This window comes from Musa acuminata, chromosome BXJ3-7 (genome assembly GCF_036884655.1).
Source record: "Musa acuminata AAA Group cultivar baxijiao chromosome BXJ3-7, Cavendish_Baxijiao_AAA, whole genome shotgun sequence".
Lineage (NCBI taxonomy): Eukaryota > Viridiplantae > Streptophyta > Magnoliopsida > Zingiberales > Musaceae > Musa > Musa acuminata.
The window spans coordinates 38,354,838-38,380,825 of NC_088355.1; the positions used below are offsets into that span (position 1 = coordinate 38,354,838).

The 25,988-nt window shown below is 37.0% G+C and overlaps 3 protein-coding genes across 9 annotated transcripts; 2 read left to right on the forward strand and 1 right to left on the reverse strand.

Annotated features, from left to right (window-relative positions):
• The first annotated feature begins 220 nt into the window (after positions 1-220).
• Positions 221-3,052, forward strand: LOC135642551 (uncharacterized). The gene is made up of 3 exons (XM_065158793.1): positions 221-561; positions 2,031-2,261; positions 2,626-3,052. Exons 2-3 carry the CDS (start codon positions 2,043-2,045, stop codon positions 2,737-2,739), a joined length of 333 nt encoding a protein of 110 aa, XP_065014865.1. The 5' UTR covers positions 221-561; positions 2,031-2,042; the 3' UTR covers positions 2,740-3,052.
• A 357-nt stretch (positions 3,053-3,409) lies between these two features.
• On the reverse strand, positions 3,410-8,409 carry LOC108953351 (probable protein S-acyltransferase 4). The gene is made up of 6 exons (XM_065158792.1): positions 8,066-8,409; positions 7,225-7,428; positions 6,835-7,149; positions 6,076-6,309; positions 5,312-5,822; positions 3,410-3,862 (listed from the first exon to the last, which is right to left on the reverse strand). The coding sequence occupies exons 1-5, from the start codon at positions 8,126-8,128 to the stop codon at positions 5,313-5,315; spliced, it is 1,326 nt and encodes a 441-aa protein (XP_065014864.1). The 5' UTR covers positions 8,129-8,409; the 3' UTR covers positions 3,410-3,862; position 5,312.
• A 653-nt stretch (positions 8,410-9,062) lies between these two features.
• LOC103992471 (transcription factor GAMYB-like) lies at positions 9,063-24,264 on the forward strand. 7 transcript variants are annotated; one of them, XM_065158903.1, is made up of 5 exons: positions 9,063-9,201; positions 9,367-10,189; positions 10,434-10,809; positions 22,789-23,764; positions 23,869-24,264. In XM_065158903.1, the coding sequence occupies exons 2-5, from the start codon at positions 10,125-10,127 to the stop codon at positions 24,192-24,194; spliced, it is 1,743 nt and encodes a 580-aa protein (XP_065014975.1). In that variant the 5' UTR covers positions 9,063-9,201; positions 9,367-10,124; the 3' UTR covers positions 24,195-24,264. The 7 variants fall into 7 exon arrangements, with proteins under 7 accessions (XP_065014975.1, XP_065014978.1, XP_065014976.1 ...); XM_065158906.1 differs by having other exon boundaries at positions 9,367-9,479; XM_065158904.1 differs by having other exon boundaries at positions 9,064-10,189; positions 22,789-23,055; positions 23,131-23,764.
• Positions 24,265-25,988: the final 1,724 nt, after the last annotated feature.

The following is a 25,988-nucleotide window of genomic DNA, read 5'->3' on the forward strand; positions in this document are numbered from 1 at the left end:
ACCATTTAGAGTTTCAATATTATTGCTGCTAATGGTGAACTGATTAAGATAAACTATAACGACATCCACGTGTACCGTTGATTTGGGCAGGTATATATATATACACATAGTTATGCTAAATTTAGATTTAAAGGGACAGATACGGCAATTACTAACGTCGAATGGATATACGTGTAATTTTGCCTTTGGATTCGGGTCTAAGTAGTGACCTACCAACATAAGACTGAGCCCCGCGATCCCCCGGTTCGGTTCTGATAGCTCGCCGGCCATTCCTCTTAGCTGGACGATCCTCAGCTGCTTGAGCCGCCCCCATCCCCGCCTAGCGCTTTGGTCCAGCGACCGCAGAGACGTCCGAGAGGCCTGTGTCGGTTGAGAAGAGAAACACTTGTGTGATCCGATTTCCTTCTTGGGGTTTACGTAGGAGGGATACGGATCTTAACCCTAGCTCGTCGATCATTGTTCCTCCGCGCTTCTCCTTTTCTTCCTCCCTATTTGTTCCACCGCCTCCTCGCTCGGTTTCTTTTACCCTCCTGGAAACCAACCCATCTTTGGAAACAAAAGGTCAGTTTCTTCTCACTTTTATATGGAGATCTAACAAAATAAGGTCTTTTTGCTAAAAGAAATGTTCTTTCTCACATTCTTTTTCATTTTGGGATGTTGAAATTTCTTTTCATAGCTGGCGAGCGAAAAGATTCTTGTAAAGAATGTTTAGATGCAATCCCTCCTCTTATATCTACATATATGCTTGAAATGTTTTGCTTCCTTACGCTGGTCGTGCCTTCATTGTGTTCAATCCCATTTGATGATCTGAATAGAAAGAGCCCTCTGCGCCTGCGCTGTCGGCCAATCGAATCGCAAGCCCGCATCGCCTACGCCAGTATCCATCCTTCTCCGCCACTCCTCTACTGCGTCCTCTTGCTCCTCCTCCTCCTCCTCTTCCTTTGTCTTCTTCCTTGTTCCTCTTCTACCCCTGCCCCAAATGGTTCCGTGGTATCTATGTACCAGCATACCGACACACAGTTTATTATATATTTTTTGAAGTGTATAATAATATTTTTCTCTTTGAAGGAAATATAAGATTTAGACGTGTTCGCTGTGGTGCACCTACAATTTTCTCTGTAAGATTAGGAATAATCAACCATCTGATTTTTTGGTTTTCGTTTTCTTTAGGTTTACCTCGAAATTGTTTTTAAGTGTTTCCCTTCTGCATACTTTCCGCTTCATAGAATATTGCCATCCTTTCTGGTAGATGGAAAAGAAACAGAAACTTTTAGCTTATCGACTTTAGTAAACACTCTCAATTATGCACTTGTAGGTTCATTGGATTTATCACAAGGCACCCTCTGAAGAGGAAAAAAGAAGATGAGGCAGCAATGTCTGTGGCATGTGCTGTGCACTTAGCAAATTTGAGGCTGGCTAAGTCTGAGCCTGCTTTCTTTAATGCAATTTGCCCTTTATTTTTTTTTTGCAATGCTGGGGAAGTGAGAAATCCGACAATAAACATCTGACCTTTTGCTCTTCCTTCGTCCTATTCATATCCCTAACACCATCCAAAACCCAAAGTAAACAACAAAAGGTTTCTGTTTCTAAGCTTTTTTAACATCTGATATATTTGCCTGGAACTTGGGAACTTGTACGATAATCTTCTCTATTATATTTGAAACGTACCCAGAAATTCATGGAATTTATGTTGACTAGGTGTCTACCACCCATAAATTGAGATGCACATATTCTTACACTTTTTGGAATGCTGTTGTTATAAATAATTATAGTTTGCCAAGTCCTGCTGCCTACATTACCTAGGAAGTGATATGTAATATGCCTTGCAATAAACAAATAGACTCAAGCATCAAATTGGTTAAGTTCCGTTCAATTTTGCCATTTTGATTTCTCCAGTTACTTATCTATATATCAAGTTGTGATTTCGGAAAACATGCTTATGACGTTTAAAAAAATGTTGAAATCGCAGCAGATAATCAAATATACGTTATTACTTCTTTTGGTGATCACTAACTTCAGGACTCTCGTAGGACATCTTGGATATGGGATCTGAAGCTATACAAGCTGCAAAGGTGTATCGCAGTCTTCTCAAAGCTGTCAAGAAATATATCGGTAATGATGGCAGCAAAAGGCATTTCAGAAATTACATCACTGAGGAGTTCCGAAAAAATGCTTCTGTGTCTGATCAGGCTACAGTTGAGAACAAAATCAAGCTGGCTCATGAGTACACTTTCCTACTGAACAGTGTGCACCATCATAAGGTTAATTTTCAATTTTTCCTCTAAGTTGAAAATGCTTTCCCTTCCTAATTCCTTCTAGTCATTATATATGATTTACATGAATCTTTCATATGCCTGAATTAGATGGATGAATTGGGATATGTTCCTTAGTAAATTTGTACTTTGAAGGTTCTAGGCAGGTGGATATTTGTTTATACATTAATGGTGGCATGTACATGTTTGTTGATGTTGTAATATCATGTATGTTAACTTTTGCTTCTACATATTCTGCTGTTGAAGTTGTATTGGTTCTGCTAGTTTTTTATTCCTATAGATCCTTAGTTCGGCTTTTCTTTCCTCACATTTTTGAGAAACAAAATCTAATTTGTTGACGATGGTGGTTCAGGAATTGCTCTTTTCATACAACATAGCTGTGGATCGATCAGATGAAATGAAGAAAGTATTGAATAAATCTGCTGCCAGTGTGGGTCTTCGGTTACCTGATGTTTATCAGCCTTGATTGTTGGTTTTTTTATGTTTCTGGATATGCTGAGGATCTCACAGTTGCCTTTAGATTAATCTAAAATTACATTCTCTCCCTTCGGCTATGTTGGCATTAACGATTTCAGCCAATAAAGTGTCAACCATGGACATGGATGAGCATAAATATGGAGGACTTTTGTCATTAGCATTTTTTTTCTGTCCCACCAATTTCTGTATCCAAATTCTTCAGTGTAGGCCTTGTGTCCAAGTAAAGGCTGGTTGAGGACAAATTAATGTGGTTACCAACTGAAGCATTCTCAAAGTCAAGCTTTGCGAAACTGTTAGATTTTGATTGGCGTATTTGAGATGATGATTCTATTGGCATTTGGTGTATGCAGAGTTTAAATAGGTTTTCCTTCTTACCAAGCTTGCCTTTTACCGTTATTGTTGTTGAATTACGTCGGATATTTGTAACTTCAAATTTACACGGAAACCCTCTGTCTGATGAAACCATTACCATCTTTTTATTTTGAAATGTTGGAGATCTTGTAACGGAGTCATTCGAGTTGTGCACTTAGTATGTTATTCTCATACTGCTTGTTTGTGCTTCTTGTTTTGATATATTGATACATCATTTGGTGCCCTGCTGACAAGTGTGCTACTGTCCAATTCATTATCTTTAGATGGTATGGAGTTACTGATTTCAAGGAAAAGAATTTGATTGCTGTTACGATCTTTTGATAGATTCTTCTGGGTGTTGATATAAGTGGAAGAAACATCCTGTCTGCAAGCATGATGGTAAATGCTGCATGAACATATGCATCGAGGAAAAGGTGGAGGGAAGGAGATTCCACCAATGTTGCAGAGATAATTGTATTGAGATCTCTCAAACAGTTGGTAAATGTCCACTATAATAACATCTTGGAATACCATATATTGTCCAACAGACACAATAGTTCATGATTATAGACAAATCACATATTTAGATGAGCATCTCTAGTGTCTTCTCTGACACTTGGATGTACTGCAGTCTGGTTTAGAGTTTCATATTTTAAATTTTGCTGCTGCTCAATTAGAAGAACAAAAAGTTGGATCTCAAGAGTATACACCACAAGAAAGTTGGATCTTCAGAACTGAATCAGAATGCACATATCTTAATCCTGCAAATGCAGATTCAAACGTTAGTGATACAGTAGCATATCTGTAATTATATTGATTCAAAATCAAGTTCAATTGCAAGTAAAAGAAACCAAACTATATATTTACTGATCTCAAGAGCCCACATGAAGCAATCAGGAAACTGGGTTTCCATAATTCTGACACTAGTTTTGAGAATGTTGTAGGTTTCTTGGCAATGAGAATAACAATGTACAAAGTATCTTTTTTAAAGAAAATTCTCCCAAAAATACTCTGCTATATTGCATATCCTGAGTAGCTGATGAATTATGATACAAATGCAACATATCAACCGTCTGATAAGATGAATAGATGTTGTGGTTCAATTATTCATGCCAGGTATTCAGGTTTTGGTGCAGTCATTATTGTCAATCCTCTGAAACTACCTACTATATTAAAAGTTTGCAGTCATTTCCAAGATAAGGTTGTGAAATATGCAAAAAAATGATTTTTCATCATGAATAATGGTCTGCATGTTGATGCTCATCATTCTTCCCAACCAAGAAAAAAAGGTGAAGCTTTTATTTTCAGAAGAAAAAAGCCATCCCACAAATTTATTTGACAACAAGAACTCTCATTAAATGTGCCCTTTTATGTCTACTTTCCTAAAAACCATGGAATCAATGAGTCAGAATGTAAAGATGTTCTAGCTTATTTGACTTTATTAATTTTACTTTTTACTATTAGCAGTCAAGGAAGTAGTAGCAATTCAAAAAAGGCCCTTTTCAAATCAATGCTGGTCATGAAATAGGAATCAATTGTTTGGTATACTTTCTAGTTGTCCACTTCATTTAGAGTTTCATCTCATGTTTGTTAGCTTTTCAAAGTCAAATAGCATAGCTATACAATCACTCAATTGTTATCTAGAGCTGAGTTTTTTTTTTAATATTGTTTGCCTAATTAATGTTTATGACCACAGACCTACAAGTAAGATGTCACAAAGAAACACTTCTCCATGGTTTATTGGAGGCATTACATTGTAACTGGTGAGAGTATTATGTTACAAAATGTTACGATGCAAGACTGATAAAAAGTGATAAAAAGTGATGATATTGTCCTGAAATAACTGATAAAAAGTGATGCATCTCTAAAAAGGATAAGGAGTAAAACTTGCAAATGCACAAAAATCCTTCCTATATCTGTTTCAGCCAACATATGCTAAAAGCTTGTTGAGAGGATTTACACAGGGTAAGATCTGATTGCACACTAGATATAAGTTTGTGTTCTCCAAAGGCAGCTGCATTGGGTTCTAAAAGTTATTTCTATAAGAAATATAAATTGATTGAGCATCTAATATCTAACTCAAGAAGCATACTGTTTATAGTTACCAACTGAAGACATGAGCTTCTAACTGTATTCAATTAATTTTTCATGCCAAAACTTGAGCTGACAAAATTGAGATCCATAAAAAAGTATATAGAAGAAATTATCACCTCATGTGGATCGCATGTCAACATCCTCAACAGGAGTTACGACCATATTTGAGCAGCTATGCTTAATGACACTTTCATCTTTTACAGGTCCACCAACATCCTCACCTTTTGTTTCATCTGTAGGCATTCCATTTTCACCATCATAGCTTTCCATAGAATGTGTTGGTGCATGAAAAGAAGGATTCTGGGTGACAGGATAAACAGAAGGATCTAATGCATCATTGCTACTGCAATCAAAATTCTGCTGTATGCTTGGAACAGACAAATTATCATCTATTGCAGGTTCTGTGCTGATTTCTATGTCAATATTCTCCGTCGGGCTTATGACATCTGCATCAATGTTTGGGGTATAAAATTCAACTTGTATTGTTTCTTCAGTCACCCATGATCGGAAATCATGCATTGAAGGTTGGATTTCTGACAAAAATACATCACCGAAATTTCTCAAGAAACCCTTGTCATAGGGATTTTGTTTCTTGTCGTAGCGCCATCGGAAGTTCTCATTAGTCGTCTGCAGTATCAATAGAAAACAGCTTTGGGTATCTTAGGACATAGTAGAAAGAATAGCAACAGAAAAAAATTGATTAGAGTTGTATATATAACTATAAAAATTTTGGAGTTTGACAAAACCAAGGCATCACAAGGAATTAACAAAGATTTCCAAGAATGCTTCACTTTTGAATAACTTAGTTCACCAAAATTACCAAACAATCATTTATCAACCTGCTTGCATCAAGAAAAATATTCAGGAGTGGAAGATTTACCTGATTTGTGCAGATTAGATAGAAGTGGAAAACAGTGAGACCACCAACAAACCACACTGCGATGAAGGTGTATACTATGAGCATAGGAGATAGAATCTCACATTTCATTGCCTTCCAAATGGTGTATTGGTGGTGATTCATTTCGGTAATAATGTTCAGCCACGAAAATGTGAAGACATATATGCAGAGAAATGTTGATGTTGATATAAAGAAGAAGAAGAACCTGTAGTTTCGCTGCAGGAAAATGTGACAAATGCTCAAAAGTAGGATCCAGATGTTTTATATTTAGTTATTTCTTGAAAAAAAGGTAAACGTCTTGAAAAAAAGGTAAATGCTGGTCATAATGGAATCATGCAAAGACACTATATCTGATGTCTGATATGAGGTCAAAACCCAATGCAGCTGTAACATCAAGAGGCAACAGTAAGATGGAAGAATTTGGAGTCTGTGAAAGAAACTGTTGTTACAGTGACCTCAGTCTATAGTTGAGCCTTGTCATACAATTTGTTTTCATGGATGGCAGAGATGATTATAAGCAAAGTAAACAATAGCCAAACAGTTGACATGGTCTATTGTTAATGATGGTCTACCATATGCATGAAGATGACATCATAGAATCAATGTATGAGTAAAACAAAGCCATGAAGTTGAGTTGGCAGACTACTGGTCATGGCGATTAGCAAGATGAATGCAGAGAACATGAGTAATCAGGGTTTTTTGACAGCAGTTCTAGTGTCCATTATCTCCAACTTAGCTTACCTGTCCAATGCACTGACCAATCCATGGGCAATGGTGATCAAATTTATGCACGCAGTTGTTGCAAACCGAGCAATGCGAAGCACGGGGTGGACGATACAGCATGCATGTTTCACAGTATTTTACTTTGACAGCAAAACCATTCACGATTTCATCCTTCGTTCTAGCTCTAGGCAATTGCAACTGTGGGGTTCTTCCGTGGATCCATTCCATCGATGGAGTGTTGACATTAACTGATTCATCTGTTCCTGGTGGCCCCGTGTTTCTTGGCACGATACCTGGGTCTATGCTAGATGTCATGAAGAGAAACACCAGATCCTGAATTGCCGATGGTAGATCAGAACTGATTTGTTGTCAAGATTTAAGCATAAAAAAGATTCATATATTGCTTACAGATATGGTGACAAAAAATGCCACCATCAGAATCGAAAGCCAAAGCATTGGACGATCAGGGTTCTCATCTGACTTCTCATCCTCATGGAGTTTTATGATGATCTGGCAACAGAATGTGATGGCTGGACCGACTATTAGAAGTGTTGATAGAAGTAATGAGGCTACATCTGGACCAAATATCAATCTGCCGCCACAGAAGAACCTCTGAGGAAAATTAAGCAGGATTTGTCAACAAGAGCCTGCTGTGCCAGATTATTGACGTAAACAAACAGCATTATTTTCAGAGCAAGAATTAATTTGACCAATAATTCAAGCACATACAAGTGAGTGCTACATGAAAAAGAATCTGTATCTACTTGGTCTTCTTAACTCTTCCTGCTCCTCAGCTAGCTATATATCATATTAACAAGCTAATATTCTACATGTTACATACTCAATTTTTGGAACAGCATAATAAATCTAGTGTTTCTGCTCTGCAAATACTGATCGAAACACATGCAATCCTTTGTAGGCAATCTGTCAAATATCTAAGGTGCATAGTAATCAAAAGATGGGTTATTGCCTCAACCATCCCAGATGGCCGCAAGTTCAACCTAAACTCATCATTTGAGGTACGTAGACGATTATGATGGTACTATTTTCCTTCTCGTTGTTGTTGCTGCTCATAGAAATTGCTATTACCCAGAACTAGATCGATTGGGGTCAGTCATTGTAGGCATCCTTAGAACAACATGATTACATCTATAGACAATTTCAAGGAGAAGAAATTAACATCTAATAACCCTACAAGGTACCACAATCAGCTGATCAGAAACCAAAAGTGTAAAAGGGAGAACTTTACGTTGTTTCCCTTCCAAACTTGGTACAGCCTCCTGGGGTTCGCTTGCTGCGCCGGCGTCGCCATGGCAGAGATCTGATCCTTAGGTTAAGAACCTTCACAAAAATCCATTCTTTCTTAGGAGAATAGGAAGAACAAGAATGCCTATTTCTCCTCTTGTCTGTCCCCATCCACACGACGTCCCTCCCTCGAATTCAACGACGAGAGAACGTCACGTATCACTCGTCTCTGTTCCTTGACACAAGAAACAAGGCAAAGCAAGGGAAGGGATTAAAAAAGGAGAAGCTGCTGTCTCTTTTGTGGAAACGCGTCGTCTCTGCGTCTACGACAGACTGCCCGACGGCAACATCAAGTAGCCAAAGTGCTCGTGGCGGGAAGCAGACTACGATTCCAACGAGAGATGTCGGCTTATCGGGTTTTGGATTTTCTTTCTGGATCCGATCCGTTTACATATTATATCCACATAAATGAAAATAAGCCACCGAATTAACAATTCATTTATAGGTTATTATAATTAGAGATAAAAATCAAGAAATAAAAATAGAGATTCTCTAACTTGGGACATAGAAAATCTATGTTCCTCCCATGATTAATTAGACTAAAAATTAAGTTTATTTTATTTTAATTTTTTGCATTGAAACTTATGAAATGATGAATTACATCGGATCTTATGATGAATCCAATTATCGGATGATTAGTCTAATTGGAGTTAGACCCGGATCCAATAGCTACAGCAGTGGATGCTCTATCGCCTATGCGACTCATGTTGATCTACCCAATTCTCGTACATCTGACAACGCCGTTTGAGTTACCGTCGGCTTCACCTTGGTATGTGCCGACATGGTGCTGTTTTCGGGTGCCAATAAGCATCAGCTTCGCAATATCGGGTAGTATGGGGTGATTTGAGCGGGTCCGCCCGAATCCGCAAGGGAGAGAATTTTGAGATGGAAAATAAACTGCAATTTTGAGAATTTAATTAAAATTAAAATAGGAAAAAGAGGCGGTCGGTCGCTCGCTCGCCAGCTTGCTTGGCTGATGCTCCGATCTCCTCTCGGCCTCGGTCTCTCGATCGATCCATCGATCTCCCCGGCTTTGACGCTTTATCTCCACGCGAATTCTTTGGATCCTGGGTCAATTCGGTATGCAAGATTCGAATTTTCTTCCGCCAATGATAATCCCCCCGTTGCGGCCGCCACCTGATCTTCTTACTCCTTATCCGCAATTTTTGCGAGATTCGAATTTTCTTTTCTTTGCCGCTCAAAAAGCAACGAGCTCCGATCGCCGTCTTTCGCGTTGGTGTGCAGGGGTTTAAATTCATTGGACATCAGCGGCTCGATGGGGCAAGCCATCGAGATTCTGCGATCCTGTTTTAAGAGATCCAAGCTCTCCGCTGATCGAGTGGCCTTCTGCTTGTCTGGTGATTTCTGGAGCAATGTAGTATGGAACGGGTTGTTTTTCTTGGAGATGTGTGCATTTGTGGATCCGTAGCATATAGTTTAAGATGGAAAGCGGGGATCTTTGAGTGCTTACAATAACTAATCAGCTCAGTTTCGAGTGGTCTTTCTGGCTACTGTTATCTTATTAGCTGTTATCGAATAACCTGAAAGTCGTTTTCATTTGTTTCCTCAGTTTCAATACAATTATTACGTAGGTCTCCTTCATTTCTGTTCATTGTCGCTTTCAAATTTCGAGTTATCATTTAGTTTAACTGTCTGCCTCCTCTTGATTTCTTTGTGGAGTTTCAAGTTTCTAGGTTGAAACGGTCGCTCGTAGTAGAGACTAGTGTTCATTTGTGGATCCGTAGCATCTAGTTTAAGATGGAAAGTAGGGACCTTTGAGTGCTTAGTGCTTACAGTATCTAAGCTGCTCAGTTTCGAGTGGCTTGTTGATGTTTCTGTGTTTCTTGCAACTGTTATCTTATTAGCTGTTATGGAATAATCTGAAAGTAATTTTTTTAGTTTCAATACAATTATTACGTAGGTCTCCTTCATTTCTGTTCATTGTCGCTTTCAAATTTTGAGTTATCGTTTAGTTTAATTGTCTGCATCCTCTTGATTTCTTCATGGAGTTTCAATTTTCTAGGTTGAAACAGTTTCGTGTAGTAGAGACTAGTTGTGAAACTCTCAGGTTAGTCTTTCATTTCAATTCTTGGATCTATTAGATTTATGTCGAGTTTTGACTGAAGAAATACCAAGTAAACTATAGCATAGTATTATATGTTCAGTATTATATAAATTAGGTTAATTCTTTTGTGGTTTTCACCAGATTCTCACTTTTGGGAATCATCAATATCAATGATTTATCATCAGACACTTCAATTAAGTTATTCATTTTATATTATTGGATACTAAGGGCTCTGTGCTGGATCCAGGTTCTTGAAAATGAATCTTTTGCCAACTAAGAGTGAAAAGGAACCGATTGCAGAGGACAATATATTTTCGCATTCAATTGATGAAGGTAGCAGAGAAAAATCAATAGGTAAAGATGGTCAGGTATTGAAGAAGGGACCTTGGACGTCTGCAGAGGATGCAATTTTGGTCGAATATGTTAAAAAGCATGGGGAGGGAAACTGGAATGCTGTTCAGAAGAACTCAGGATTGTTTCGATGTGGTAAAAGTTGTCGGCTGCGGTGGGCTAATCATCTCAAACCAAATCTAAAGAAAGGTGCCTTTTCGATGGAAGAGGAGGAAATGATCGTTCAACTTCATGCTAAAATAGGCAACAAATGGGCTAAGATGGCCACATTTGTAAGTGAGCTTTCTTCGTATCATTTAATATGATTGGTAATGTGATTTTGTATATTGTTTTTCTCTTTCCTCTTCTCGTTTGACTTATTGCTTTAGTCGGGGAAGGCTTATTAGCTAATCCCGTAGAAATATTGAGTTCCTTCTCCTTTTTAAACTTTTTTTACTAGGGCACCATGAGTCATAGTAATATAAAATGTTTGATAGCATCTTATTATAGTTGCCAAATGTTTTATTTACTATGTTTAAGTATGCATCGGACTTTTTTAATTATGGCAAAAGGTTTAGATTAGAAAATTACATCACTATCTTATGAACACTTTTTTTGGGTTTTAATAAAGATCCAACATCTGCTATATGTTTAATGTCACATCTAGTGTATATCAGGAAACATTAAAGATATATGTAGGATGAAAGAGTATAGATTTATTAACTTTTGGCTTATGTTATAAATTATAATCTGCATTGACATATGCTTGATCTTGCATCAAATATACATCTAGTTGTCATGTACTTATAAAGGGCTAAAAAATAGATATAATAATATGGTTAGCCTTTTCAGAAATATTACAGCTATGTTAATTATAGCTAAATTAATTTGGTTATCTGTGTATAGTTAAGCAATATTGCAGCTTATTCTTTTCAGGAATTCATCATGGGCCTACTTTGTTCTTTGTTATTCAACACTTGTCCTATCGAGGATACTAGGGTTTAAAAGGGTTGCAATGAAGGTTAGTGAAAAAGGTGGTTGGATAAGATGATGGACCCTGATCAATAACTTGTGGCTAGTTCTTTCAGCAATAAATGATAGATCTAACTTGGTTGACATCTATATATTGATATGGGACATCTTAGTGTTAACCCCTACTATTGATCATCAGTTGATTGTTTCCAAGAAAAAAGGTGGCACCAGCCACCTGATTCTATTTATGCAATGTAAAGAATATAAAAAATTAAATTCTTTGGGAAGTAGTCATTGCCTTTAAAAGTCTAAAGGAATTCCATCCGTAAGTGACAAAGATTTTCGTGTCACTAAGATTCTTGGGTATCAAGTTTCTAGGGGATAAGGAGATATTCACGTGTATATTGCTTGATTTTTCTGAATTTCAGTTTTATCAGGGATTTTAAATTTTTAGCTAAAAGAAAAGGAATGAGCTAAGCTCATGAGCAAGTCTATATAGTATCAGGAGTCTTATCTTGGATCTATTTTTTTGCGATCTCTTTTTAGATCAGCTTCTTTTGGGAATTTGGTGAAAGAGAGGTCTCCTCTCTAAATGAGAGATTTGGAGACATCTTGGTCCTCTTTATATGGTACCTTTGAAAGGAAACAAACAATATGCTATTCAAAGGTATATATTGCAACCTGAATTTAGTTCAAACTATGCTGTCAACTAGATCTTAGGATTTTAAGTTCCTATCCTAGCTTTTCATGTCTCAACCTTTGATAAAGATCACTCATTTGGCCTCTTGGATATTTTTCATTCTATATTTTTTTTCGGTGTATATCGGGAAACATTGAGGATCTATATAGGATGAAAGAATCTTGATTTATTAACTTTTAGCTTATGTTATAAATTAAATATGCTTTAGCATATGCTTGATCCTGCATCAAATGTACATCTAGTTATCATGTACTTATAAAGGACTAAAAAACAGAGATAATAACATGGTTAGCCTTTTCAGAAATATTATAGCTATGTTAATTGTAGCTAAGTTAATTTTTGTTATTTGTGTATAGTTAAGCAATATTAGGGCTTGCGCTTTTCTGGAATTCATCATGGGCCTACTATGTTCTTTGTTATTTAACCCTTGTCCTATCGAGGATACTAGGGTGTAAAAGGGTTGCAATGAAGACTTGTGAAATAGGTGATTGGATAAGATGATAGACCATGATCAATAACTCGTGGCTAGTTCTTTCGACAATAAATGATAGATCTAACTTGGTTGACCTCTATATATTGATATGGGACATCTTATTGTTAACCCCTACTATCAATCATCAGTTGATTGTTTCCAGGAAAAAAGATGGCACCAGCCACCTGATTCTATTTATGCAATGTAAAGAATATTAAAAAATTAAATTCATTGGGCCATAAGTAGTCATTGCCTTTAAAAGGCTAAAGGAATTCCACCCGTACGTGGCAAAGATTTTCGTGTCACTAGGATTCTTGGGTATCAAGTTTTTAAGGGATGAGGAGATATTATCATGTGTATTGCTTGATTTTTTTGAATTTAGGTTGTATCAGGGATTTTAAATTTTTAGCTAAAAGAAAAGGAATGGGTTGAGCTCATGAGTAACTCTATATAGTATTAGGAGCCTCATCTTGGATCTATTTTCTTGCGACCTCTTTTTAGATAAGCTTCTTTTGGGAATTTGGTGGAAGAGACGTCTCCTCTAAATGAGAGATTTGGGGACATCTTGGTCCTCTTTAGTTGGGATGTTTGAAAGGAAACAAACAATATACTATTCAAGGGTGTCTATTGCAACCCAAATTTAGTTCAAACAATGTTGTCAAGTGGATCTCAGGATTTAAGTTCCTGTCCCAGCTTTTTAAGTCTCAACCTATGATAAAGATCACTCATTCGACCTCTTGGATCTTTCTCATTCTGCAGTTTTTTTCCAATGTATATCGGAAAACATTGAGGATCTATATAGGATGAAAGAATCTAGATTTATTAACATTTGGCTTATGTTATAAATTATAATATGCATTGACATATGTTTGATCCTGCATCAAATGTACATCTAGTTGTCATGTACTTATAAAGAGCTAAAAAACAAAGATAATAACATGGTTAGCCTTTTCAGAAATATTGTAGCTAAGTTAATTTTGGTTATCTGTGTATAGTTAAGCAATATTGCAGCTTGCGCTTTTCTGGAATTCTTCATGGGCCTACTATGTTCTTTGTTATTCAACCCTTGTCCTATTGAGGATACTAGGGTTTAAAAGAGTTGCAATGAAGGCTTGTGAAAAAGGTGGTTGGATAAGATGATGGACCTTAATCAATAACTTGTGGCTAGTTCTTTTGGCAACAAATGATGAATCTAACTTGGTTGACATATATATGTTGATATGGGACATCTTAGTGTTAACCCCTTCTTTTTATCATCAGTTGGTTGTTTCCAGGAATAAAGGTAACATCAACCATCTGATTCTATTTATGTAATGTAAAGAATATACAAAAATTGAATTCATTGGGCCATAAGTCGTCATTGCTTTTAAAAGGAGTTCCACCCTTAAGTGGCAAAGATTTTCGTGATACTAGGATTCATGGGTATCAAGTTTTTACGGGATAAGAGTGTATGTTGCAACTTGAATTTAGTTCAAATTATGCTCTCAACTAGATCTCAGGATTTTAAGTTCCTATCTCAGGTTTTCATGTATCAACCTCTGATAAAGATCACTCATTCAACCTAATTTTTCTCATTCTACAATTTTTTTCAAGTGTATATCAGGAAACATTGAGGATCTATATAGGATGAAAGAATCTAGATTTATTAACTTTTGGCTTATGTTATAAATTATAATATGCATTGGCATATGCTTGATCCTGCATCAAATGTACATCTAGTTGTCATGTACATATAAAGGGCTAAAAAACAAAGATAATAACATGATTAGCCTTTTCAGAAATATTGTAGCTATGTTAATTGTAGCTAAGTTAATTTTGGTTATCTGTGTATAGTTAAGCAATATTGCAACATGCGTTTTTTAGGAATTCATCATGGGCCTACTATGTTCTTTGTTATTCAACCATTGTCTTATCGAGGTTACTAGGGTTTAAAAGGGTTGCAATGAAAGCTTGTGAAAACGATGGTTTGATAAGATGATGGATCCTGATTAATAACTTATGGCTAGTTCTTTCGGCAATAAATGATAGATGTAACTTGGTTGACATCTATATGTTGATATAGGACATCTTAGTTTTAACCCCTACTATTGATCATCGGTTGATTGTTTCCAGTAAAAAAAGTGGCACCAGCCACCTGATTCTATTTATGTAAAGTAAAGAATATACAAAAATTAAATTCATTGGGTCATATGTAGTTATTGTCTTTAAAAGGCTAAAGAAGTTTTACATGTTAGTGGCAAAGATTTTTGTGTCACTAGGATTCATAGGTATCAAGTTTTTAAGGGATAAGGAGATATTGATGTGCATATTGCTTGATTTTTCTGAATTTAGATAGTATCAGGGATTTTAAATTTTTAGCAAAAAGAAAAGGAATGAGCTGAGCTCATGAGCAAGTCTATATAGTATCAAGAGCCTCATCTTGGATCTATTTTCTTGCGACCTCTTTTTAGATCAGCTTCTTTTTGGAATTTGGTGGAAGAGATGTCTCCTCTCTAAATGAGAGATTTGGAGACATCTTGGTCCTCTTTATATGGTACATTTGAAAGGAAACAAACAATATACTATTCAAGGGTGTATATTGCAACCTGTATTTAGTTCAAACTATGCTGCCAAACGGATCTTTGGATTTTAAGTTCCTGTCCCAACTTTTCATGTCTCAACCTATTATAAAGATCACTCATTCGACCTCTTGGATTTTTCTCATTCTACAGTTTTTTTCCAGTGTATATTAGGAAACATTGAGGATTTATATAGGATGAAAGAATTTAGATTTGTTAACTTTTGGCTTATGTTATAAATTATAATATGCATCGGCATATACTTGATCCTACATCAAATGTACATCTAGTTGTCATGTACTTATAAAGGGCTAAAAAATAACATGGTTAACCTTTTCAGAAATATTGTAGCTATGTTAATTGTAGCTAAGTTAATTTTGGTTATCTGTGTGTAGTTAAGCAATATTGCAGTTTGCACTTTTAAGGAATTCATCATGGACCTACTATGTTCTTTGTTATTCAATCCTTATCCTATCGAGGATACTAGGGTTTAAAATGATTGCAATGAAGGCTTGTGAAAAAGGTGGTTGGATAAAATGAAAGACCCTGATCAATAACTTGTGGCTAGTTCTTTCGACAATAAATGATAGATCTAACTTGGTTGACATCTATATGTTGATATGGGGCATCTTAGTGTTAACCCCTACTATTGATCATCAGTTGATTGTTTCTAGGAAACAAGGTGGCACCAGCCACTTGATTCTATTTATGCAATTTAAAGAATATACAAATATTGAATTATTGGGCCGTAAGTAGTCATTGCCTTTAAAAGGTTAAAAGAGTTCCACCCATAGGTGGCAAAGATTTTTGTGTCATCAGGATTCATGGGTATCAAGTTTCTAAGAGATAAGGAGATATCGACGTGTATATTGCTTGTTTTTTCTGAATTTGGGTAGTATCAAGTATTTTAAATTTTTAGCTAAAAGAAAAGGAATGAGCAGAGCTCATGAGCAAGTCTATATATTATCAGGAGCCTCATCTTGGATCTACATTCTTACGACCTCTTTTTAGATCAGCTTCTTTTAGGAATTTGGTGGAAGAGATGTCTCCTCTATAAATGAGAGATTTGGAGACATCTTGGTCCTCTTTTGTTGGTACATTTGAAGGGAAACACACAATAAACTATTAAGGGTGTATATTGCAACCTGAATTTAGTTCAAACTATGCTGTCAATTGGATCTTAAGGTTTTCAGTTCCTGTCCCAGTTTTTCATGTCTAATCCTATGATAAAGATCACTCATTTGACCTCTTGGATCTTTCTCATTCTATAGTTTTTTTCTAATATATATTAGGAAACATCGAGGATCTATATACGATGAAAGAATTTAGATTGATTAACTTTCGACTTATGTTATTAATTATAATATGCATTGATATATGATTGATCCTGCATCAAATGTACATCTAATTGTCATGTACTTATAAAGGGCTAAAAAACAGAGATAACAACATAGTTAGCCTTTTCATAAATATTGTAGCTATGTTAATTGTAGCTAAATTAATTTTGGTTATCTATGTATAGTTAAGCAATATTGTAGCTTGCGCTTTTCTGGAATTCATCATGGGCCTACTATGTTCTTTGTTATTCAACCCTTGTCCTATCGAGGATATTAGGGTTTAAAAGGGTTGCAATGAAGGCTTGTGAAAAAGGTGGTTGGATAAGATGATGGATCATTATCAATAACTTGTGGCTTGTTCTTTCGACAATAAATGATAAATCTAACTTGGTTGACGTCTATATGTTGATATGGGCATCTTAGTGGTAACCCCTACCATTGATCATCAGTTGATTGTTTCCAAGCAAAAAGGTGGCACCAGCCACTTGATTCTATTTATGCAATGTAAAGAATATTAAAAAATTAAATTCATTAGGCCATAAGTAGTCATTGCCTTTAAAAGGCTAAAGGAATTCCCCCTAAGTGGCAAAGATTTTCGTATCACTAGGATTCTTGGGTATCAAGTTTTTAAGGGATAAGGAGATATTAACGTGTATATTGCTTGATTTTTCTGAATTTAGGTAGTATCAAGGATTTTTAATTTTTAGCTAAAAGAAAAAGAATGAGTTGAGCTCATCAGTAAGTCTATATAGTATCAAGAGCCTCATCTTGGATCTATTTTCTTGCGACCTCTCTTTAGATAAGCTTCTGTTGGGACTTTGGTGGAAAAGATGTCTCCTCTCTAAATGAGATATTTTATGACATCTTGGTCCTCTTTAGCTGATATGTTTAAAAGGCAACAAATAAGATATTATTCAAGGGTGTATATTGCTACCTAAATTTAGTTCAAACAATGCTGTCAACTGGATCTCAGGATTTAAGTTCTTGTCCCAGCTTTTCATTTCTTAACCTATGATAAAGATTACTCATTTGACCTCTTGGATCTTTCTCATTCTACAGTTTTTTTCAGTGTATATCGGAAAACATTGAGGATCTATATAAGATGAAAGAATCTAGATTTATTAACTTTTGGCTTATGTTATAAAATATAATATGCATTGGCATCAGCGATTTAAAAAGGCGCTCGGGCGAGGCGAGGCCCGAGCGCCTCGCTAATCTCCCAAGCGGCGCGCTTCAAACAGGCGCCGCCTGGGCGCTCACCCGAGCCCAGGCGTTGGGCGCTTCGGGTTAGCGCCTGGGTTAACCAAGGCGACCGAACCAGGATTTTAGGTCTTGTTCGGTCCTGGTTCGGTCTCCGATGGTTAGTTGGTTCGATTGAACCAACTAAAACCGATATAAGTGACAACCCAACCCTAACCCTCGCCGCTGCCGCTCCCGATCCCGCTGCTCGCCGCTGTCGCTGCTCGCAAACTCTGTCGCTGTCGTCGCTCGCGCCTCCCGCTACTCGCCGCTCCTGCTCCCACTCCCGTTCCTGCTCCCGCTGCCGTTGCTGTCGCCGCTCGCGCCTCCCGTTGCCGCTGCCGTTGCTCGCCGCTCCCGCTGCCGCTGTTACCGCTCGCCACTGCCATCGCTCGCCGCTACCGCTTCCTCTTTTCTCAGTCAGCAAGTTCAGCACCCCTTTACACTTCCTTTTAACAGTATACGTATATTGTATACTGTTATTTATTTAAAATAATTAGTTTTTAATACTATTAATAGATTAATAATATATTATTTTGATTTTAATACTGTTAATTTTTATTTATTTGAAATTATTGCTAGGTTTCTTAATACTGTTAATTTTATATCTTAGATTTTCTTAATTTAATAGCATATTTTTATTTAAAATTTTAAGTAATTATATTTATTAATTATATTAGATATTTTTATATTTTAGCGCCTCGCTTCGTTCGGGCGAGTGCCTAGCGCCTCGGGCATTTTTGGACCTTGGCGCCTAGCGCTTTTTAAATCACTGATTGGCATATGCTTGATCCTGCATCAAATGTACATCTAGTTGTCATATACTTATAAAGGGTTAAAAAACAAAGATAATAACATGGTTAGCCTTTTCAGAAATATTGTAGTTATGTTAATTGTAGCTAAGTTAATTTTGGTTATCTGTGTATAGTTAATCAATATTGCAGCTTGCGCTTTTCAGGAATTTATCATGGGCCTACTATGTTCTTTGTTATTCAACACTTGTCCTATCGAGGATACTAGGGTTTAAAAGGGTTGCAATGAAGGCTTGTGAAAAAGGTAGCTGGATAAGATGATGGACCCTAATCAATAACTTGTGGCTAGATCTTTCGGCAATAAATGATAGATCTAACTTGGTTGACATCTATATGTTGATATGGGACATCTTAGTGTTAATCCTTACTATTGATCATCAGTTGATTGTTTTCAGGAAAAAAGGTGGCACCAACCACCTGATTCTATTTATGCAATGTAAAGAATATATAAAATTGAATTCATTGGGCCATAAGTATTCATTGCCTTTAAAAGGTTAAAGGAGTTCCACCCATAAGTGGCAAAGATTTTCGTGTCACTAGGATTCGGGTATCAAGTTTTTAGGGGATAAGGAGATATTGACGTATATATTGCTTGATTTTTCTAAATTTGGATAGTATCAGAGATTTTAAATTTGTAGCTAAAAGAAAAGGAATGAGCTGAGCTAATGAGCGAGTCTATATAGTATCAGGAGCCTCATGTTGGATCTACTTTGTTGCGTCCTCTTTTTAGATCAGCTTCTTTTGGGAATTTGGTGGATGAGACTTCTCTCTAAATGAGAGATTTGGAGATTTCTTTGTCCTCTTTAGCTGGTACCTTTGAAAGGAAACAAATAATATACTATTCAAGGGTGTACATTGCAACCTGAATTTAGTTCAAGCTATGTTGTCAACTGAATCTCAGGATTTTAAGTTCTTGTCCCAGCTTTTCATGTCTCAACCTATGATAAAGATCACTAATTCGACCTCTTCGATCTGTCTTATTCTATAGTTTTTTCCCTTCTCTGCTCCTTTCTCTTTATTTCTTCTCTTTTCCCCCAAATTCCATAACCCTACTCAATTAAGCTTGCTTTCTTACTACTTTTGCCTTGAATATAAAAGGAACACTATTAAGCTTCGTTAAGTCAAATTCCAGTGGTTTGACACATGAATGGTCTAGAGCCAACCAAGGTCCACTTCTGAATTCATTTTTGAACTTGTCTCAGGCTAAGGTGTGGGGATGGTAGGAGATTTGGCTTGAGAGTTCAGCAATGTCAGAGGTAACTTAGTAAGACTCTCTGATGTTTAAGTTAGTGAGGGTTCAACGGATTCAACTAAATGCTGAATTTAGAGAATGCACCCAGGGATGCACCTCTGTTATTTTATAACGTGATGAGCGGTCATTGGATTGAGGCTATAGTAAATGTGGGGAATGGTTACGTGCATGATTCGGCCATCAATTGGTTGTGGGATCATGTACCAAACCTAGGGTTATCGAGTAACAATTTTGTCAAGTCAGCTTTTTTTGCCAATGCTAAGTAGTCGACGTCTAAGGACCGAGTCAACATTCTCATCGGTGCCACGTTTCCAAACTTGTAAGAACCGACCCTATATGACGTGTCAATCAAGTGAAAGCGAGGTGTGGATCAAGTGGAAGTGACTTGTTGCCTAGGTGGAAGTAGGGTGTCGATCATGTGGAAGTGGCATGATGCCTAGGAGGAAGCGGTATGTTGGCTAGGTGGAAGTGTCGTATCATCAATTGCCTACTTGTCATGCCTCGCATATCAAGTTTAGATGGAGATTTTACCTCCGTATCATACCAGCCAATATCTATTATGGTTGGCTAGAAATTCTTGATGCATGTTTAACTTTTTCATGAACTTTGGTAATGCATGCAGTTCATGACTTGCTCTAAGACATTATATTTTTAGGTATTTCAAGCAAGGTTCAACTTACCGGTCTGAGCTGGTGTGCCGACCAATCGGCGACACTGCATATGCCGCCCTGTACTAGTGTGCGGGAGGAAAATGCAAAATCTAAGGATAAGAAAAAGGATGGTACTGTCGATCCAAAGTTAGAGGATGAATACCTTACTGCCTTTTCCATTTGTTTTATTTCTGATGAAGATAACCTGCTATAATGTTCATGGACTTAATAAGCCTGAAAAATGTCGAGAGCTTAATAGAATAATCAAGTCTGCCGCATGTAATAATGTTATTCTTGTGGAAACGAAAATTAAACAATCGTGCGTTCAAGCCCAAAAGAACATAATATGGCTGGACGCAGAACTGTTTACCAATGACTCTCAAGAAACTTTTGGTAGAATATGGGTCTTATGATATCCTAACTCTATTAATACCTGGTTTATTTCTGCTACTGATCAATTCATTCATCTTAAGGTGTAGGACAAAAAGAATGGCTCTCAATTCAATTTCACTGGTATATATGCTTCAAACAGTATGCAAGAAAGAAATACTCTATGGTCTGATCTGACTAACATTGCAAATGGCTATCTTAATGTACCTTGGATTGTTCTTGGTGACTTTAATATTGTTCGGTATACAAATGAAAAGGTGGGGGGTAGACAGCTTTTAGAAAGCCAGCTTCAAAGTTTTAATGATTACATAGATATTGTTGTATTGATCGATATGAAATTTGTGGGTAATTGGCTCTCCTGGAGTAATCAAGGTGCTGTTAACAGAAAAATAATGGCTCGACTCGATAGGTGTCAGATTAATCAAGAATGGTTAACAGTTTACGCTGATTCACTTATTGAGTATGATGCTCCATTATTTTCTGATCATTCTTTAATGTATAAACACACAAACAAAGCAACACCTAGAGACAAGAAACCGTTTAGATTCTTTAACATGTGGAGTACTCATCCTCAATTCCTTGATGTTATCAGTTAAGCTTGGAATGTAAATGTGCATGGTTCCCCCCCTTACATCTTATCTCAAAAGCTTAAAGCCTGTAAAGCAGCACTTAAGGTGTGGAATACAAACACCTTTGGCAATATTACCACCCGAGTTTAATTTTGCAGAAAGGAACTAATGACAATGCAACATGAGCTGCAACTTCAGCCCTATGATGAGAATCTTATCTACGGAGAATCTACCCAAATTAGCCTTCTAAATTTGATCAAATCAACAAATCGTAGTTTTGTTGAGTTTAAAAGAGTGAAAATATAAAAATAAGAGAGATGTGAGTGAAAAAGAGCTTGAGAGAGTTTAAGAGATTGAGAGAGTGAAATGAGTTGAAAGAGGGCAGAAGTAAGGGTTTAAAAATCATTTTCCAAGCCTCACGTTCAAATTGATAGTTTGAAATAGGACAATCTCAGCCCTTAATCGGTAACGGTCAAAATCCAACTATTACCAATTAGTACAGGTTGGTAACGGTTGGATTTCGACCGTTACTACCCTGTATTGATCCCGTATCGCCCGATATAAGATGAAGTAATCGATACCACTTGGTAGAGAGCCGTCCGCGTATCGGTATCCTGTCGGACCAGTATGTACTGCCCATAATGGGTGGTACGCATTGGTACAACAAACTTTGATTTTTTTTTTAACGTTAAATGGGGCCCACCACTTTTGATTTTTTTTATTATTTAATCCGGACCACTCGAAACAGGGTGGTCCGTATATCGGTTCATGCTTGAACCGATACATATTGCCTAAACTATACCATTTCGGGTGGTACACTAATCCTTGATTTCGAGTGTGTATTAAGAAATCAGAAAGAAAATGCATTCAACAATCAATTAGACTGAATAACAATGAGAGACAAAAATATTTTACAATTGCTACAATATGTAAAAGAAGGAATTAATGCTTTATATTATGTTATAGAGGCTGCTCATCATATTCTTTAATTGCTTCTTTTTTCTTCATGCATTACCAAACCAATTTAAAGTCATATGAGATTTGTTTATTGGTTCAGCTTGAAGTTATGGCTACAAGTCTTTGATGAGGTTTGAAGATTGAGCTAGGTTTCTTAACTGTATGATCAGTTTCCCTCCAATGGGACTTGATAAACAGTTATAGTTGCCTTTTTCTGCTTGTGGATATTAAGGGTTTATTGTTCATGGTAATTTTTTCTTGCATGTTCTTTTTGTCTTTTTTGTTGGTTTATCTTGATTTCATGCATGTTATAACTTGTTTGGACATTTTGTGATTCTGCAACATGTTTCAACATTTTCTGCAGTTACCTGGTCGCACTGATAATGAGATAAAGAACTATTGGAATACACGAATAAAGCGACACCAGCGTGCCGGTTTACCTCTTTACCCTAATAATATTTGCTTTCAGGCTTCAGATGAAAATCAGCAAACTCAGATTGTCAGCTGTGTTGCCCAACAACACAGTGGGATCTTGCAGGGGAACAGTTTTGATATTCCTGGTACTGGATTTGAGAACTTGAACAATGGTCATGCGGATTTGTCTTATGCTTCCTCATTTCCAGATCTCTCTGTGAGTAGCATGATATGTCATGAATATGAATCCCCAGATTATGGGTACATGGATAATGTGAATCATGTCAAACAGGTAGATGCTGGCTGTGATGCTACCTTCTACAGTGGGCCTCCCTCAGCATCTCAATTTCTAATGGAGCCTCCTGGACAGCTGACTTTTCGCTTACATTATCCCTATGATCCTGATCCCAACTTCAAGGACCTGGCAACTTTTGGAGGTGAAATTCCTGGCCGCCATGCCTTTCCAATTGACAAATTCTCTGCTTCAAGGCCCCTTTCTGGAGCTGTGAAGTTGGAGCTCCCTTCACTCCAATGTACAGAAACTGACGATAGTAGCTGGACCCTGTGCCATTCCACACCAACTCTTGATGCGGTTAATACATATGTTGAATCTTCTCCAACAACTGTCTCATTGCAACCTGAAGCTATTTCACCACGGAGCAGCGGTTTACTGGATGCATTGCTTCATGAGGCACAGGTACTAAGCGGCTCAAAGAGATATTCATCACTGAAGTGTTCAAGTTCTGTTATCAAACACAATGAGATGGTGGAATGTTCAGGCCTTAATATTTCTGAGACCGAGTGGGAAGACTACAATGGCCCAACTTATCCCTTGGGTCATTCTGCTGCTTCTGTTTTAAAGGAATGCACACCTCCTGTTTGTGGCAGTTTATCTCATGGATTTCCACCATTCAAGGATATTCCTGGTCTGTTTTAAATTGGCATTCTCAAGGATTTCCACCATTCTTTTGTCTTTTTTTGGTATAATTTTCTGCTCTTCATGAAAGGATCATGAGATTGCCATTGATAGTTTTTTCAGGCTCACAAAATACTTTTGCTGTTGCTGAACATCTTTCAATCCCCAATATGGAGGAGGAAAACTTGTCGTCTCATCCGGATTTCTACAGGCCTGATGCTTTACTGGGATCTGATTGGCTTGAAGAAGGTTCTCAAGTTGCAAAAGATCATTCTGTCTTGAGTGATGCAGTAACAACAACACTCCTGGGTCATGATTTTTGCAAAGAGCACAAGATAGTGCCCGCTGGAACATCATCTGATCACGTTCGAGGAACCAAGCTTGAATCTCATTCACGGGGTAAGATCCCCGATGTATCTCAAATGCCTGAGCTTCCTTGACCTCAATCGTACAGATGGCAAACTTTCTTGAGAATTAGCTTGATTTTTATGACTGTTAATGCTTCTTTCAGATTAATCATGGTATGTTGTGCTTTCTGGAACTGATCCATAACAAGTTAGGGATTTTAATATGGTGAACTGTTGTCCGCTGATCGCCTTTTGTTATCGTATAATAAGCATACTAGTGTTCAGTATGGATAATCCGAGACATTTCTCTCGAGGACCGATAGGCCATTCGATTTCAATGTCACATGTTTAACTTAGAATTTTTGTCTCTAAAGTCATGCCTTTTCTTATACTATAATTCTTTCTTTATCATATCATATTGTCTTGTTTTCTTAGACATGGCCAAATTGGTGGAGATATACACTAACCATTTCCAAACAATTATTAAGTTCTGTTCTAGCCATTATAATTCTTTTCCTATGTGTTATTATCAACTATTTTATAATGAGAGACTGAAATTTGTGATTTTTCTCATATTTTCTTCTTATTTGTTTTCTTTTGCAACTAGTAAAGTAAGTACAATTTGGAGAAGAGGTTTCATTTGTATGTGATAAATGCCAGATAAGATCTGCCAATATTGTGTGAACAATAGATTTAATTCAAGAATTAGACATGTATGTCTATTATCTATACTGTGCAACTAAAAACTTTGACAAAAATATCAAGAAAAATCACTCTAAATTCATAGAAAAATTAAGTCTTTCACGTGCTCTATAAATAAAAAGATTTCGATCCAATTCTCAAAGAGAAGAAACATGTTTGGACTGTCAACCAATGAGGTAATGACACATGGTCGGCAGTTGGGCCCACAACCTCTCCCGGCTCCCCCAACCGCTGCTTGAATTGCCCCCTCACCGCATCCAAGTTGGACGTGCTCGTTTCCGATAGATTCGAGGAACGCTCTCTCTCTCTCTCTCTCTCTCTCTCTCTCTCTCTTAATTTTCCATTGTTTGGGAGGAAATTTCTTGCTTCAGATCGGAGGGAGGTGCAGCATTGGACGCCAAACGTACACCAATTTCTTCCGGCACTTAATGTTCTCTGTTCTTCCATGTTTTGTTTTGGGAAGTAATCTGTTGGTCTTTTATGATCGGTTGATGGTTCATTCTTGTTTAGGAAATGATATTAACTTTGCTAGAGCACAATGCGTACATCTTCAAACAAATCTGGAGATGTTACGTTGTCGATTCGAGGTTAATTTGCTTCGATTGTGGTGTCACTGTACATGTTTGATGTTTTGCCAGGAGACTTAAATGCAATGGTTTCGTTGCTGTCATTTGTGTAATTTCTTGGTACTTAATACGTGGTACAGATTTTGATGGATAATAAAGGATATGATCATTTAATTCCATGTGAAGGATGACAAACATAATATAGAGCAATCTTGTGTCTTCTTTCTTTTGCTTGACATAGGCATGTTTCCAATTCAAGTAGGAGACAAAGCTTTGGATATTTGAGAGCTAAAGAATGAGGTAGGTTGACTGTCCATTTAGGAACCTCATAGTATTCCAAGTATTGTCCTAGGTATTTAGATTTAGGTATGAGGAGTGGTTAGAGATTTTGCTTTTATTATAAGCAAATTTTGTTGAGATATCTGCAATTTGTGTTTTGATAAGCTTATGAGCTTTTCATTAGAAATCATGATCTTTTTTTAAGGAGAAGTTTATGATCTGTTGTTTTGCTTTGGATCATTTTTGTTCTCTTGGTTTTGGACCCCCAGTTGGTGTCTTTCATGACATTGTAGTTTCCTCAGTAATATGGTATTAGATCTCTTCATAATGTTCAGCCAAT

Bases quoted from the DNA above. Each gene is read 5' to 3' on its own strand.
- LOC108953351 (XM_065158792.1), bottom strand. From the start codon at position 8,128: ATGGCGACGCCGGCGCAGCAAGCGAACCCCAGGAGGCTGTACCAAGTT. The intron at 7,150-7,224 runs GTAAGCAATATA...TCGGCAATTCAG, and splicing joins CATTTTTTGTCACCATATCT to GATCTGGTGTTTCTCTTCAT. The intron at 5,823-6,075 runs GTAAATCTTCCA...TTGATACTGCAG, and splicing joins ATCTAATCTGCACAAATCAG to ACGACTAATGAGAACTTCCG.
- LOC135642551 (XM_065158793.1), top strand. From the start codon at position 2,043: ATGGGATCTGAAGCTATACAAGCTGCAAAGGTGTATCGCAGTCTTCTC. The intron at 2,262-2,625 runs GTTAATTTTCAA...ATGGTGGTTCAG, and splicing joins ACAGTGTGCACCATCATAAG to GAATTGCTCTTTTCATACAA.
- LOC103992471 (XM_065158903.1), top strand. From the start codon at position 10,125: ATGGAGTTTCAATTTTCTAGGTTGAAACAGTTTCGTGTAGTAGAGACT. The intron at 10,190-10,433 runs GTTAGTCTTTCA...TGCTGGATCCAG, and splicing joins ACTAGTTGTGAAACTCTCAG to GTTCTTGAAAATGAATCTTT. The intron at 23,765-23,868 runs GTCTGTTTTAAA...TGCCATTGATAG, and splicing joins ACCATTCAAGGATATTCCTG to TTTTTTCAGGCTCACAAAAT.